General features: G+C 40.7%; 1 protein-coding gene across 1 annotated transcript in view; it reads left to right on the top strand.

Annotated features, from left to right (window-relative positions):
• Positions 1–14,353, top strand: part of rxraa (retinoid X receptor, alpha a) — a 96,854-nt gene that overhangs the window by 58,242 nt on the left and 24,259 nt on the right. Inside the window, 1 exon segment of the mRNA XM_029444121.1 lies at positions 81–319. Coding sequence (XP_029299981.1) covers positions 81–319 — 239 coding nt within the window.

Here is a 14,353-nt window from a genome sequence, read left to right as displayed (position 1 = left end):
GTGAGCGTTATAAAACGTTACAGCAACAATCAATCAGGATGTCATTCTAATGTCCCTCTTTCTTTCTTTTTTCCAACCAGACTCGTCAGGCCATCTGACCTCGTCGCCCCTTGGCTCGCCCATATCCCACCGGGGAATGCACCCGTCTCTACTCAGCCCGACGTCCATGGGGCACTCGGGCTCTCTGCACTCTCCCATCAGCTCGCTGAGTTCGCCCATGAACGGCCTGGGCTCACCCTTTTCCGTCATCAGCTCACCCATGGGCCCCCACTCCATGAACTCGCCCGGCATGGGCTACGGCCCCAGCGTCAGCCCCCAGGTGAGGCCCGTGACAGATTCACAGATATACACATACACACACTTAAATTTTTCATATCGCTGTTTATACAGACATTGTGTCCTCAAGGTTACTTTTATACACATGAGAGCAAATACACAGACGCACCTTGAACTGCAGTGACTGGGGGAGTTAATGAATCTGACCTCATTCATCACAAGTTAGACAGACTGTCAGAGTAAGATACAGCAGCAAAGCGTTTGCATGTTATAAAATATAAAATTCCTGTCAATTTCTTTCATTTTTCAAGTACATTTTCGTCTACTGTCAAACAGAACTCAAAAGTGTGTTTTTGAGTTCTCTTTAAGTGTCACTCATTATGGAAAGAAGGAAGTACATGTTAGTTTAGCTGTCTTAGTTCACATATGTATATATGTAAGTACGCTTACTTTTCCAGTTTGGGGAAATTATATTACGTGCAACAAAGGAGTTTTATTCCAGGCTTCCAGAATTCCTTATAGTAACAACACACAGGATTACCATCAACAATATTCATTTCTCCAGTTCTGTGGACACTTGAGAATTGTTGATGTCTGATGTGTTTGAATTTCAATACAGTCTCTGAATTACTCAGAATTCTGCAAACTAGCTTCAGCAAGACGCCTAATATGCATACATATTACAACAAACACTATATAGCTTGATAATCAGAGAGCTTTAGAGGTGATGTAGGCGATTATGTTTTTAACCTTTGGACAGCCAGTCTAGCGGTCGTCCTCTGCGTCCACTCTTTATGCTAAGCTAAGCTAACCACCTCCTAGCTGTAGCCTCATATTAAACGGACAGACATGAGAGTGGTATTGATCTTCTCATTTAACTCTAAAAGCTTCATCTTCAGCAGCCTTTACCATAGTTTCATGAGGTTTTGCTGTGTGTGCTGCCCTATAATCTAACCAGAGAACCGGTTGAGTATCATGTCTTACAAACTGTATTCACATGTCTCAGTGCAAATTAGAGTCTCTTGCACACACACGCATACACTATAATTTTCCTAAGCCAGGCCCCAGCAGACAAAGGCCCTGCTTTGACCCCGTGCCACAGTTAATCAAGGCCTATTCAACTGGGATTCCACAGTACATCGCTCTGTCACTCTTTCTTCTAGATCTCAGGCCTATTTGTCACTCTCTCCCGCCATATTTTGCTTTCTTCTCTATCCTTGCATTCTTCTTCTCCCTGGCTGTCCTCATTCCTCTTTTTTTCTCCTTTCTTGTTTTCTTATTCCTTGTCTCTTTCACACCATCTCCGTTTCCTGTCTCTTCGCTGTTCTTTTTGTTCCATCAATAATCCTCAGTTTCTTTGGTATTAAAAAAAAAAAAAAAAAACACACACACACACAATTAAGACATCAAAGCCTGCAGTGGCCCAGTTTCCAGTCTGGAGCCATATCTAAAATTGAAATTGTTTCCCTCCCAAAATGCAGTGGCTGCCCTTTTTTGTGTTTGTGAATAATTGTGTTTTAGTGCGTCGGCAACGTGATGCTATTTGGGATGGGCTCTCTCCGCTATTGTTGGGTTTATCGGCGAAGTGTCCCACATGTAATGGAGTTAAGGGTGGATTAGGGGCACTTTCAGAAAGCGGCCGGAATCTTTCTTTGCTAGAAAGCCTCCCTTCCCTCTCCCCAGCCCTCTCTCCCTCTGATTCTTCTACCCTTTTCAATTCCATCACTTTCATCTGTGCTGCTGTTTCTGTCCCGGAGAGGCACACTTGGTATGCAGGTTGGATTTAGGTAGAAAACATTATTGTCTTAGTCTCATTTGAATGAATCTAGAACGGGAGCTTTAGTGATTCCATAACATATTAAGTGTAGAAATCTAACATGTAAATGTATAAATTATGGGCATCATGAAAAGCTTTAATGTCTTTAGGTGCGCTTTTCTTTTTTTGGTACTTATATTTACTGCCTCTTTGCCAATCCTGTCATTTCTAACAGCTGTATAAAGAGCAGGTAACGGCTGTTACTGCCCGTTTTAAAACTGTATGTACAGTAATTACAACATGTTTTTGACTTGTGTTCTGGTTTTCAGTTAACAGTGCTGCATTGTTTTTAACTTGCTGAAACAGCTGGTATAAGGGTCAAAGTCTGCAAAAAATGACTTGCCACCACTTGTTTTTTGTTGTTTTGCAATTTGTGCTGTTCAGATTGTATTCTTTGAGTTGTCAAATACAGACACATGGATGTGAATAATATTAACAGCCTATGAACCTGAAATTATAGGTGGAGATATCAAAAAACAATACTACTTCCGATACCATAACTGAATTTCAGTGTCAATACGGAAATTATATCATCTTGTGGTTCTCTACAAAACCCTTTTTTTCAATCAAGGGGTTATTGTATGCACTGGTCAGGGTGGAAACAACCACCGCCCTCCTCTTACAAGCCATTTTAAGATGCCAGTGCTGGGAAACATTATCCTTCACTCTTCAGAATCGGCGCAAGAGGAAAGGTTCACTTCCTTTATCCACTTTGCTAAATAGAGGGATTTAAAATAGTCAAAAATGATTGAAAACCTTGTTTTTAATACCCAAAGTAAGGGATGGATAAAAAGTACCGTTTAGGTTATTCCACCAAAACTCTAGTGTCGTGTGAGTGCCAGTGTTAAAACATAATTTGCATAACTGAGACCATAGAAGCTGCTGACTGTTGCTCAGCGAGGGCGGAGAATGGCGGTTTGATGTGAGTGGCGTGGCTCAGAGGTTAAAGACTGTGTCGGCCCTGTGGTTGTGAGGCGCGGCACTTGTGATGAGACGTGATTTGAGTCAGACGGCATATGCCACTTGCTCTTAACACTTGGCTGACTTGCTTGGCTGACTCAGCCTACACCCTACTTAACCACTCAGAGGCTAGTACAAGACCCCCGCCTTCGCTAACCACACACACACACACACACACACACACACACACACACACACACACCTAAACACATAGGCATGGACACACACACTCACTGTAAACTCACTTACCTGTGACCACACACATTTTGCATGTACCATACGTTTAATTTTTCCTTCTTATAGTACGTCATAAAATAAAGGAATCAGAGAAAGAATCACCACACCAAAAAGTTATTTTTATTTCTTTCTTAGTATCTTTCTAAGCTGTTCTCATTCATGTTAAAGTTACTTTATTGTCTCCCATGGGAAATATGTGTCTTGGAAGACATAGTTTACCATCAACTGCAATCACCAGTGTCTTCTTTTAGCAGGAAACTGAATTTTTAGATGGAAATATAATCCAGGTGGAAATCTTTTTGCACCACTCTGGTTCTTATTGAAACCTGTGGAATTTCCAATGAAAATTGGTAAAAATCTAAAAACAATGAGCCTTAACTATCCTCTACATCAAAGACGTATATGACAACATGATGAAAGCTGAAGACGGTATGAACAAAAGCCATTCTTACTGGAATCTTACATCCTCCGACAGCCAAACCACATGTAAAGAGAGAGACGGTCCTTTATCATCAGCCAATTCTTACATCTCAAACAACAGTACTTCCCCTTGAGCTCTGTCCCGAACATCCAGACACACTGACACACTGTGGTTGCATACTTCTTAGTTTGTCGAGTCGAGTCTGTGCATCATGGATATCTGTATGTTGTTGGAGATCAGAAAAGCATCTGCATTGTTCTCGGGAGGGTCACACATGTTTTGCCACAAAAACTTTGCCTGCAATGCAAAATGCATACTTTGTCTTTCATTGAGTGGTTTTACCGTTATTAGGTTTGTCATTTTTTTCTGGAGCCGAGGGAAGAGATGGTGAGACATCTCCGCCGGGGAACTGGTCAGAGGCCGGTGCCAGGCCACAGCCATGCCCAATAGGATCAGACCCGTCAGTGGTGGATTCTCACTGACAATACAGACTATTATTCGATCACAGGCACCACAACTCTCCAAACAGCTGGAAGAGATTATACGCAAATGTGAGACACATTTCACACTTCCAATGACAATGGCGAGAGTTGTCTGGCTGTTGTTTTTTGCGGGAGAAATCGGTTTTGCATCATCGAAACTCCCTCAGTCTGTACCCGACTGGCTTTCTGCGCTCTCCCACTGAAACCTTCCTGAGAATCCTAAACCAGCAACAGGCCTCCAGCGTCTCTCAAGAGGCCGTAGAAATACATATAAAGCTTCAGTGTTTTCTGGAGTTGAACACAGAAGAAACACTAATGCGAAAAAGGTGTAAATGTTTTACAAGAAATTGAACAAAAGTTTAATAACTTATAAATGAGCGGCATTGGTGATGTCATGTGCCGGTTTTGGGTACGTCGTATTTAGGCGAGGGTTGCTAGGAGACTGAAGCAAAATACACTCAAGAGAGGGGGGTGGGGGGCAGCGTAGTAGACCTCAGCCCCTTCCTGTGTGGGAGTAATGAAGGGCCATTCCGCTGCGCCGGTCTTTGATGGACCTCGCTGTAGTCACTCTGCATGACATCATGGTTACACTGCTCTAATGGCCGCACAAAGAGGCTGTGTGGAGCGTCCCAGGAGAACAGTTAAGGCTCTCTAACGTCAATCAACCTTCAAATGGATGGGGGGAGAATTTTGTTTTAGCCAAAGCTGTCTCCATGTAGCAATTACAAGCTGTTTTAGAGCGCACGATTTACATGTACATGTAGTTGTGTTTCACTAGAAGTTTAACACATACTTCTTTAGTTCTTAGTTTATTTTAGAGAAAACATCATTATTTTTTAGAAAGTGTTCCTGATACACGAGTTAACTTTATCATATTTTAGTAAGACGTTTCCCATTAGTCATGTTAAGTTGCTGTTGCTGATATTAATGCAAGTAACCTGCATCTGTTTCATATTCACACTGTTCCAGTAGTCCAGGGAGAAAATTCCTTTTTCTTCCCTGGAAAGCTTTTATTCTGAAACATGTGCAGGATGTTATGTTTTGTTAAAAGACGCTGACAATCATGAAAGTAGAGTCAGTGAACAAGAACATGACCGTATGTCCTGTAAAAACAGAAACTTGCTGAAACAGAGTGGTTGCTTGTGGAATTATTAATGTAGTGGCAAATAGCTAAGAATGTACCATGTAGCTGTCATAGCTCAGGTACTTTCCAATGGCGGTTCTTTGTGACCGCCGTTGTTTGTTGTAACAGACCGTAGGCCATCGTTAGAGAACTGACAGTATGTAGTGTGATAGCGCTGGAGCCTGTCTGTGTGTTCTGACTTGTGTGGGGCCACACAGGAGACGAGACATTTAGGAGGTGGCAGCTATAAGGGATCGAAACAATAACATTAGGTTTAAGTTTCCGAGAGCAGCCTCCTAAAGCCGGCTCTAGACTTTACGGTTTAAATGCCTCAGAGGCACAAATTTATTTTAAAGCTTCAAATAATCCCTATAAAGCTTTAATTGCATCTGGTGGTGTGATCTTACAGCAACTCAACACTGTCTGCTAACAGATATATATGCCGTGGCATGTCTGTGAACTATAACTATAGGACTCATTCTACTTTTTACACACCTGTAATACCTGTAGTTGTGCACAGAAAGTTGGAAGGGATATCTCTCAAAACAATATAAAGCATAAGCTCTGTAAAGATAGGATAAAAGAGGCAAACACGGGTCTCACAGCATTTTGAATCATTAACATGAAAAAAAACCGTTGCTGAGCAATAATAGATACACTGACAACACCAGACTGACCCTTTTCATACAAGGAACAGACACAGATCAGTAAGATTAAGTAAAAGGTACAAGTCAACTTCATTCTGACTGAATTGGTGTGAATCAGCCTCCTGCTTCTTGTTTGAGGAGCTAATCAATTACTCATTGGGTAAGCAGTAATCTATAAAGCTGGTAAGTTGTTAGAGGCCAGGAAAAAATAGCAGCGAACCAGTGCCTTTGTGACATGCTAATGAACAAGTAAAAACATTAGTCTATTAAAAGCTGGACGACATGCTAGTGGATTTATCAGTCCATCAATCTGCTGCACGGCGGACAATGGATAACCACATTAGTTGCGGGATGTAATAAGTCTAAATTTAAATTGCTGCAGGATTGTGTGCAATTTGGCAAAAGAGATACCACTCAGTTAATTTCCATGTAGCATACTAGACGACGCTAGTATGATGAATGACTTGATGCTAATGGACACGCTAGAGAATTAATCGATGAATGGCACTCGTTTTGACACTAAAATACTTCTTGATTCATCACTAAGTGATATGTTGGACACTTTACTGGAGGATATACCAGTGGGCAGTGGAAACAGTAGTGGAATACTCACAGGATGATTTACAATTGGAAAATGGAAATATTAATCGCTTATTTGACAAAGGAAGCGGCTGGTCAGTTAATTACTGGAGGACTTACTAATGGACAATGGAAACACTTCAATGAATCACTGTATGACATATGACACAATGCGCATGACTATATGATTATACCATTTTTCAAATTTCAAAGTCAAATTGTGGAGACTGACAAGTTTTTTTCATGAGAAAGAGCTAAAAATACATGAAGTAGACTTTTTACTTTCTGACTGATCAGGGAAAATATAATTCACGTGGTGACGTGCCGACAAATTTGGTTACTGGACTTATTTAAAAAATCCCATGCCATTGGTTTTGCTTCCACACCATAAAGCAGGGGTCACCAACCTTTTTGATACTGACAGCTACTTCAAGGGTACTGAGTAATACGAAGGGCTACTTGTTTGACACAAACATCCTGAATAACATAGTTGCACGGTTCACCTTTAATGATAATATTATCATTAATAATTATAACATAATAAATATTCATTTATGTGAAGAGACTGTCTGATCACATGTTAATGTTAATTATTCCTCACAATGATTTATGGTAGGAAACATATATTTAAACATGCAACATTATTTATTTACGTTCTCAATCTATTTCAACATTTGAAAGTCGGAGTCATCACATCTCTGATATTTCTGTAAATATCTTTGACAGTTTTGTATGAATGAGACCTGACTGAGATCACACCAGTTATATTTTAGTACAAAGTATGACTTCTGTAACATTTTATAGGAAATCATTAACTCAGATCATATCCTGTTTGTACAAACACTAACTTTGTAACATCGGAGAGTGGAATTTTAGACGGAGCTTCATGGTGACTAGTGCTATTTTTAGAACATGCTCTGCGGGCGACTCACGTAGTCCCTGCGGGCGACTACGTTGGACCGCGTTGGCTACCCCTGCCATAAATCGACTGCACCATTTGGAAGCTAATCAAACCTTTAAAAAAATGTTTGTCATCACAATGTTTTTTGATTAAAAGTTTCCACACCAGCCCAAACAAACAGAACCAAACAGGCAAATTGCATCAGCGTTTGTTCAAACCAATCCAAACACGTTAGGTTTGAAAGTAAAAATTGTGATTTATGTCTTTAAAAAATAAAAAAAAGGTTTTCACAATTCAAATGCTCGGAATAATTTATATAGTGAGGAGGAGAATAAACTGACAGAAATGTTGGAGAAGACAGTTGTGAGAGGAGAGAGACTCCAGGGTTGTCAGAGCTGCTGTGTCAGTGGTAGGAAGTGCAGTGCCCACAGCAGCAGCACTGTTTCCTATAATAAACAGCCATTATGCTCATCCACCCACACACAAAGCCGAAAGGACACAGTTGTGCACATGCATGCAGACAAAACACACACACGCATGCAGGAACACATGAAATTCAGAAACTCATGCAAGCAGACACACACACACCTGACGCGAGAAAATAAAAATACACGATGCATGCCGACAACCCAACCCCTATGCGCACACACACTCCCGTGGATGCCAAAAACACTTAGGCAAACACACACACGCAGATACAGCCAAGCCGAGGTGAGACAACAGCTGAAAGTCACTCTGCGTATTCCCACTCCACTGCTGTAAGGCTCGCTGCCTTTCATACCACTGATAGTCTTAATATCCTTTTTTCACTGTAACAAAAGTTTCTTACAAAACCCACATGCACACACACATAAGCGCCAGCAGTGCTTTCGATGATTCATGTTATCTGTTGCGGCACAGCATGGGGTGAGTGTTGGAAACCTCAGAGCTGTCTAGAATAATGTATGCTTCTACTGAATTCTATCCACCGGGAGAGAAAAGAGAAAGTGTTTTATTAGAGCTGACTGGCAACCATCATGGAGCTACTGTACGATAAGGCAGACCTCGGAAGGATTTATATGTTGTCACTGAAGACTTTATTAATGGTTAATAAGTAGTCTATGTATTCACTTACAGATCATTAATAAGTCATCAAAAATTCATGAATTTTGGGTTGCCACTGGTTGTGAGCCCACATGTAAGTGAAGGACTTATTTCGTTTCATTATAGCCTCTCCAAGCAATCTTGAATGGAGAAGGAAGTATCAAGACCACAAACATTTTATTTATGGCCTACTGTAATAGCATTGAAGAGACAGACTTAATGGATTGTTGCAATGTAAAAAGCCATCATAAATAATATTTTAAATGTTTTCCCCATGTTCCTGTCAGTCAATGTAAACTCACAACCTGGCAACCCAAAAGTTACAACAGCAGGATTAACACTGATATTGAAGACCACGATGAATGTGTTTATTTTTTATTTTTAAGAATGACATCTAAGTAAATATGTCAAAGTATGTGCTGAAAAGGTGGCAGTCTAACAGAAAAGCATTTGGAGAATATATTGAAACTTATATTATATATCCTTAACCTTTTTGAGGTGTAGGTCGAGATGGATTGTTTAAGGTTCACAGTGAAGTTTTTGTTACCTAAATAGCACTCTGGAGCTGTTTTTCCATGACTGGGTCCCTGTTTTATTTGTCTTGTGCACGATAACGCACATAAAACATAACCTTTGTTTGTTTACAAGAAAACTCCACAGGCACAGGGCCCCTTTAAATCACATGTTGTAGTGACTAAAATAAATCCTTTCCTTTCTGTTTCCTTATCTTGAGTGGGACTTTTAATGTACAGTCGCATGACTCATCTATTTGCAGACGACCCCTAAATTCAGCTGCAAAAACCTGAACTATTCTGTGTATTTTGTGTGTGCTAGCACCCACGCGTCTGTAGATTTGTGCTTGTATGTGAGCTATACGTGTTCAAACAGGTGTCTTTCAAACTTGTTACAGTGCTGTAATTGATCCCAAAGGGTGTCTTACTGTGAATATACCCCCAAGGGCCGCAGAAGAGCGGCCCCATTAACACACACCTCCTGTGTGGAAACCTGATTCCCCCCCCCATCTGTGCTGATACGTGTCCGGATAAGACTCACACACTCACACCACGGGGATGAGGAGAAAGTTTTTCCTCATTCCTCCCATACTTTGCCGGACCACTAAGATAAGTTTGCTTTTAGAAGGAAGTGATTGTCACTAGGTGTCAGAGGTGAAAGGTGACACGGGGTTATCATGAGGTTACATCATGACCTGATCCCTGTCCTCACCTCTCAGAGGGCAGCTGGTTAGATATCAATATAAGATTTGTATCGTGACATCTCACACATTCTTTTGCTTCACATTCAAGCTTTGGACATTCTTTTGTGCCTCGAAGCAAATTATAGTTAGCAAATTAATTGTGGTTCATAACTGTAAAGTAGAGCGTTCTATTCCTGGCCATGTTGTGCCACTGCATATTGGAAAGCCTTATGAAGGAATTCTGTGAGGGCGTTTTGAATAATGTGAAGATAACTTTTCTCAGTGTTAAAAAAAAAAAAAGGTGCCCTTGAACTGGAAAGCAACTGAAGTTCCACATGAGGGTTGTGCATTGAGGAGTGTTGTACTCGGATTTGATGTCTCCTTTTGAAGTGTCTTTATGAGCAAAGTCTATGCTCTGACTCTGAATCAAGCTAAGCCCGTTTTAAGCAGAGGCCTCGACTGTCTCTCTGCTCTTCTTTCCTTTTCTCCTCTGTTCACTCGAGGGACGACTGCTTTCTTTCTATTTCACCACCATGTGTGTTGTCATAGCATACTAATAGTTTACCTGCTTTGCTCCTAGGATTTTTCTCAAGGAGGTTATTTTTTTCGGATTATGAAAAAAACTATTGATCCAATATTCCTAAAATTTTGTGGAGGGGTGTAGCATGGGTAAAGGAAGAACGCATTGATTTCACGCTGGCTGATGCATGCATTATATTTTACTTTTGTTAATGTTGCAAAGTAGGGCATTTGGCCTTGGCAGAGCTTTGCACTTTCCTTGTGCCCTTCTAGTTTTGATATGGTTTTTATAATGTTATATTTCATCATTTTTATATCAGTCTTTTTACAAGAATAAAAATACTATATACTAAACTGTATATATCTCACTCTTAGCATTAGATTCAGAAAGCATCCATTCATCAATGCAGCCACTCACCAAATGTGAAATCTTTCAGCTGAACCCTCTGCCTTGAGGGAGTATTACTTCATCACCTTACATGTCTGAAAATTGCAGCATTAATCCAAAGCCGGCGGGTGGCACAGGACATATAATCAGATGTATCAATTCTGTGTAGAATCTGACACCCACAAGCAGACAGTCACCCTGTACTGGATTTACTAATCGAATGTCTTCCACAACATGTTACGTAACACCTGCAGCACATCAAGCTGTGTTATTCAACTGGAGCATTTCAGCCGTTTGTTTTGTACATTGTACTGCAGGGAATCTTACGTCCTACATTTCCAGTCCTTGATGATAAATGCCCCTCGTTTGTTTCTCTGCCTTAGTCTGTAAAAGTTTAAACCCAATCCTTCAAAATAGAATAAGGCACAAACAGTATGGGATAAGGGGATTGTTAAGGGGTTTCCTGTGATGATGAGACTGTACACACAGCAGGCATACCTCCCTGTGAAGAGTCACATGTATGTGTTGTAGGGGAGAGCACATGTATTCTATTTCCAGGACCAGTCCTGAGCCACTTTAATCCCCCCGTCTTGAGTCCATTGCCTTGGGCAGAAGAGAAAGAAAGGCCCCCCCAAGCATGCCCACCCCACTGTAGGGAGTAACGTTGCCGAGATTGAGTTGCAGGTTTACTGAAAATAGATTGTGAGCGGAAGAGTCTTTTCTGTCAGGCAGACAAGAGGGGTTTGATAGAGACGATATCAGAGACAACTCTGTTAGCGCTGCACAGGAAGAGACTAGATTCAGGTGTTTAACTGAGGTAAGACCTGTGTGTGTGTGTGTGTGTGTGTGTGTGTGTGTGTGTGTGTGTGTGTAAATGTGGGTGTGTGCACATGCCACCAAAGTTCATTCCAAACAAATGATGCAGCTTTTCTTTGGATGCTTTTGTGTCTTGGCGACGCTTCCAAAAATCGCCTTATTCCCTGCAAGAAAGGCTTTTCCAGCACAAGGCAGATAGTCATAATAATAATAACTGTCTTATGTGTCTACTATTCATTAAATAGTGCAAATCATTTATGGTAGTTTAAATGACACATTTAGTATTTACTCCAACATAAACTATGACCACTTGATCAATATTCTGCAAATAATTATCTTTTTTCCCTTGGTATTAATAATGAAATTATAAAATACTACACAGAAGCTGCTGCATAATAACCCCCAAAAAAATGACATAGCTTAAGGGGTGTGTGTGTGTGTGTGTGTGAGAGTGTGTGTGTGTGTGTGTGCCATTCAATTCTGTGTGTGTTTCATTCAGTTCCCACTGAACCCACTGAACCCACCAGTGGATCCATCATTCGAGTGCAGCCAAACATTCAAACCCCCATACGTTTTATATTTGAAATTCTAGTCAGTTTCTCAAGTTAAGTTCCCGTGACACCAAATATGTCATGCAGAATTATGTGGAAAGTGTATAAAATGATGCAGAATTTCTATTTGAAGTGATGATAAAGCGCCGTGGTTTGGAATATTTCACTCACTGTAAGCACTGTATAATAATGTATATGCTGACATTGTGTCAGTGTAAGGTGAAATGAGATGCCAAGAGCCACAGCATCTCAGTGTGTACTTGTCTGTGTGCAAAAAGTGTGTGTTTGCACGTCCATGTGGATTCTGTTTAGGTGAACTTGTGCATGCATGCATCTGTGTATGTACTGTTTAAACAGTAAATGCTTTTATGTGTGTGTGTCAGTGCAGCTGCTTCACCCTCATGGCATCATAATCAATGTCAAAGGTTAAAACTCTTGGCACTTTCAGAGAAAACATACACTTGTACATGTTTTAGCTATTATAATGTTCAAGTCGTTAAAGAGAAGTGCCATACATAAAGAGGTCAGCCTGTAAAAACACTGGTGTATGTCCTCTGTGCCTCTGGAGCTTTGTCATGTCTACGAGGTATGGACGGTCTGACGAAAGATGCTGTTGCATTGTGGGAAGTGTAGGATCCAGGGTTGGCCAGAGCTTGACCCATACAAGGCACTAAAGGTCAGGATATCTCAGCCCCTCCAACTTTATGGAAATTGCTAAATTAGTCCTTTAATATCTCTCATATTCTCTCACACATACCAAAATAGGCAAACATGTACAAATGTTCTTTTCTATTTGAATGTATTTTTTCAATAATCATTATGTATAGAAAGTCAGAAAATAGTGAAAGAATACCATCATAACTTTCTTGAGTTATAGGTGTTTCTGTTTGATAAAGCGATTTAATTAGTTTTGTCAAACAACTAATTGATTGATGAACTAATTGTTTCATCACTACTCCCTTCTACATGCACAACTGCACACCAGTACTGTATACCAAATCCAACTGTTTTGTCTTTTCAAACATGTTGCTGCTCTCTCTTTTAAAGTGTTCTTATCCTATTACTTGATAAACTAGAAGGGAACTCAGAGTGCAGACATCCACCAAGTTTCACCGTTTCATAAGTAAAAGACAGGAAGTGTATCCACTAGTTTTTTTCCGTTATCCTGCTGACAAACGTATAAATAAACCGAAACGAAAACATAACATAACCTGTAATAATAATCTGTAGAATACTCGGTTATAAAAAAGAATCCTAGTTGCAGCTCCAGAGATAATAAATAAATATGCTCTTTGCAGAAATTGGGAGCCACAGCATCAACATCTACTGTATATGTGCTCTGTGGCTGTTTGGTTTATATACTGTATGTTTGTGAACGTGATGTATATACGTCTCTGTGTTCTTCCACTTCATAGTTAATGTACTCTGTCAGATCCCTGTAGACAGAGCTGAGGACAACAAACTGTCTTGGACTATGTTGTTTGTCTCATCATAAAAACTAAATGTTTCATCCGTCTTGACTGATCCCTACAAACAGAGACAGCGATTCTCCGCTAAATTTAGAGCCATGATGTGTTATCAGACATGTCTCATGTGGTAATGAAAACACGTTTGGCTACATGAGCCCATGTGGATGCTCTGTCAACTCAGCTCCATCCCCCAACCCTCTGCTGTGTCTGTCCAAGGATCCACTTATCTGAATATATTCCTTTTTATTTCCCTTTTCTTTCCCTGGTGGAATGTTGTTTTAGCGTTAGCCTATTTAAGCAGACTGGTACTTTTACTTTTCCAAATGTTTCACCAGATGCTGCTAATGGTTAGCTACATAGCTCATGTTCAATCCTGTACATTTACTATTTTAGGATCATTTATATCCTGCCCCCTCCAACGTTTATCTCCTTTGGAAAACAGCATGGTGCTAGTTATAATAATTGGTCTCCCCTTGCTCTCCACTTTAAGCGAAGAGAGGTCACTTCTTTCAGAGAGGGAGCGGAGCCAGCGATTGAAGTAAGACTTAAGGCTGCAGTTGCACCGCTGCTAAAACAAATGCTGTCTCTTTATTCCACTGCACTGTTAAATTTTGCAGTGGAGTTATGCTAGCACTGAACATTTGGGCGCCAGCGGGGCTTGTAGAGAGCATGAATAAAAGAGTTCCTGGGGTGGAGTGGTGCAGGATCCTGCTGCGCCAGATTTAGATCTGAAACAGAGGGGGAACAGGAGGGAGGAGAGAGACAGAGGAAGCAATGAGAGAGGGCAAAAGAGCTGCTGCTGGGACCACTGATCTGTATTGAGTATCAGAAGTCATAATATCCTTTTCTCTTTCTGAATGTAGCAAATTGTTCATGACAATGTGCATTAC

Source organism: Cottoperca gobio, chromosome 12, assembly GCF_900634415.1.
Source record: "Cottoperca gobio chromosome 12, fCotGob3.1, whole genome shotgun sequence".
Lineage (NCBI taxonomy): Eukaryota > Metazoa > Chordata > Actinopteri > Perciformes > Bovichtidae > Cottoperca > Cottoperca gobio.
Note: the sequence above shows the minus strand (reverse complement) of the source record. Positions and strands in the feature narration are given on the sequence as shown.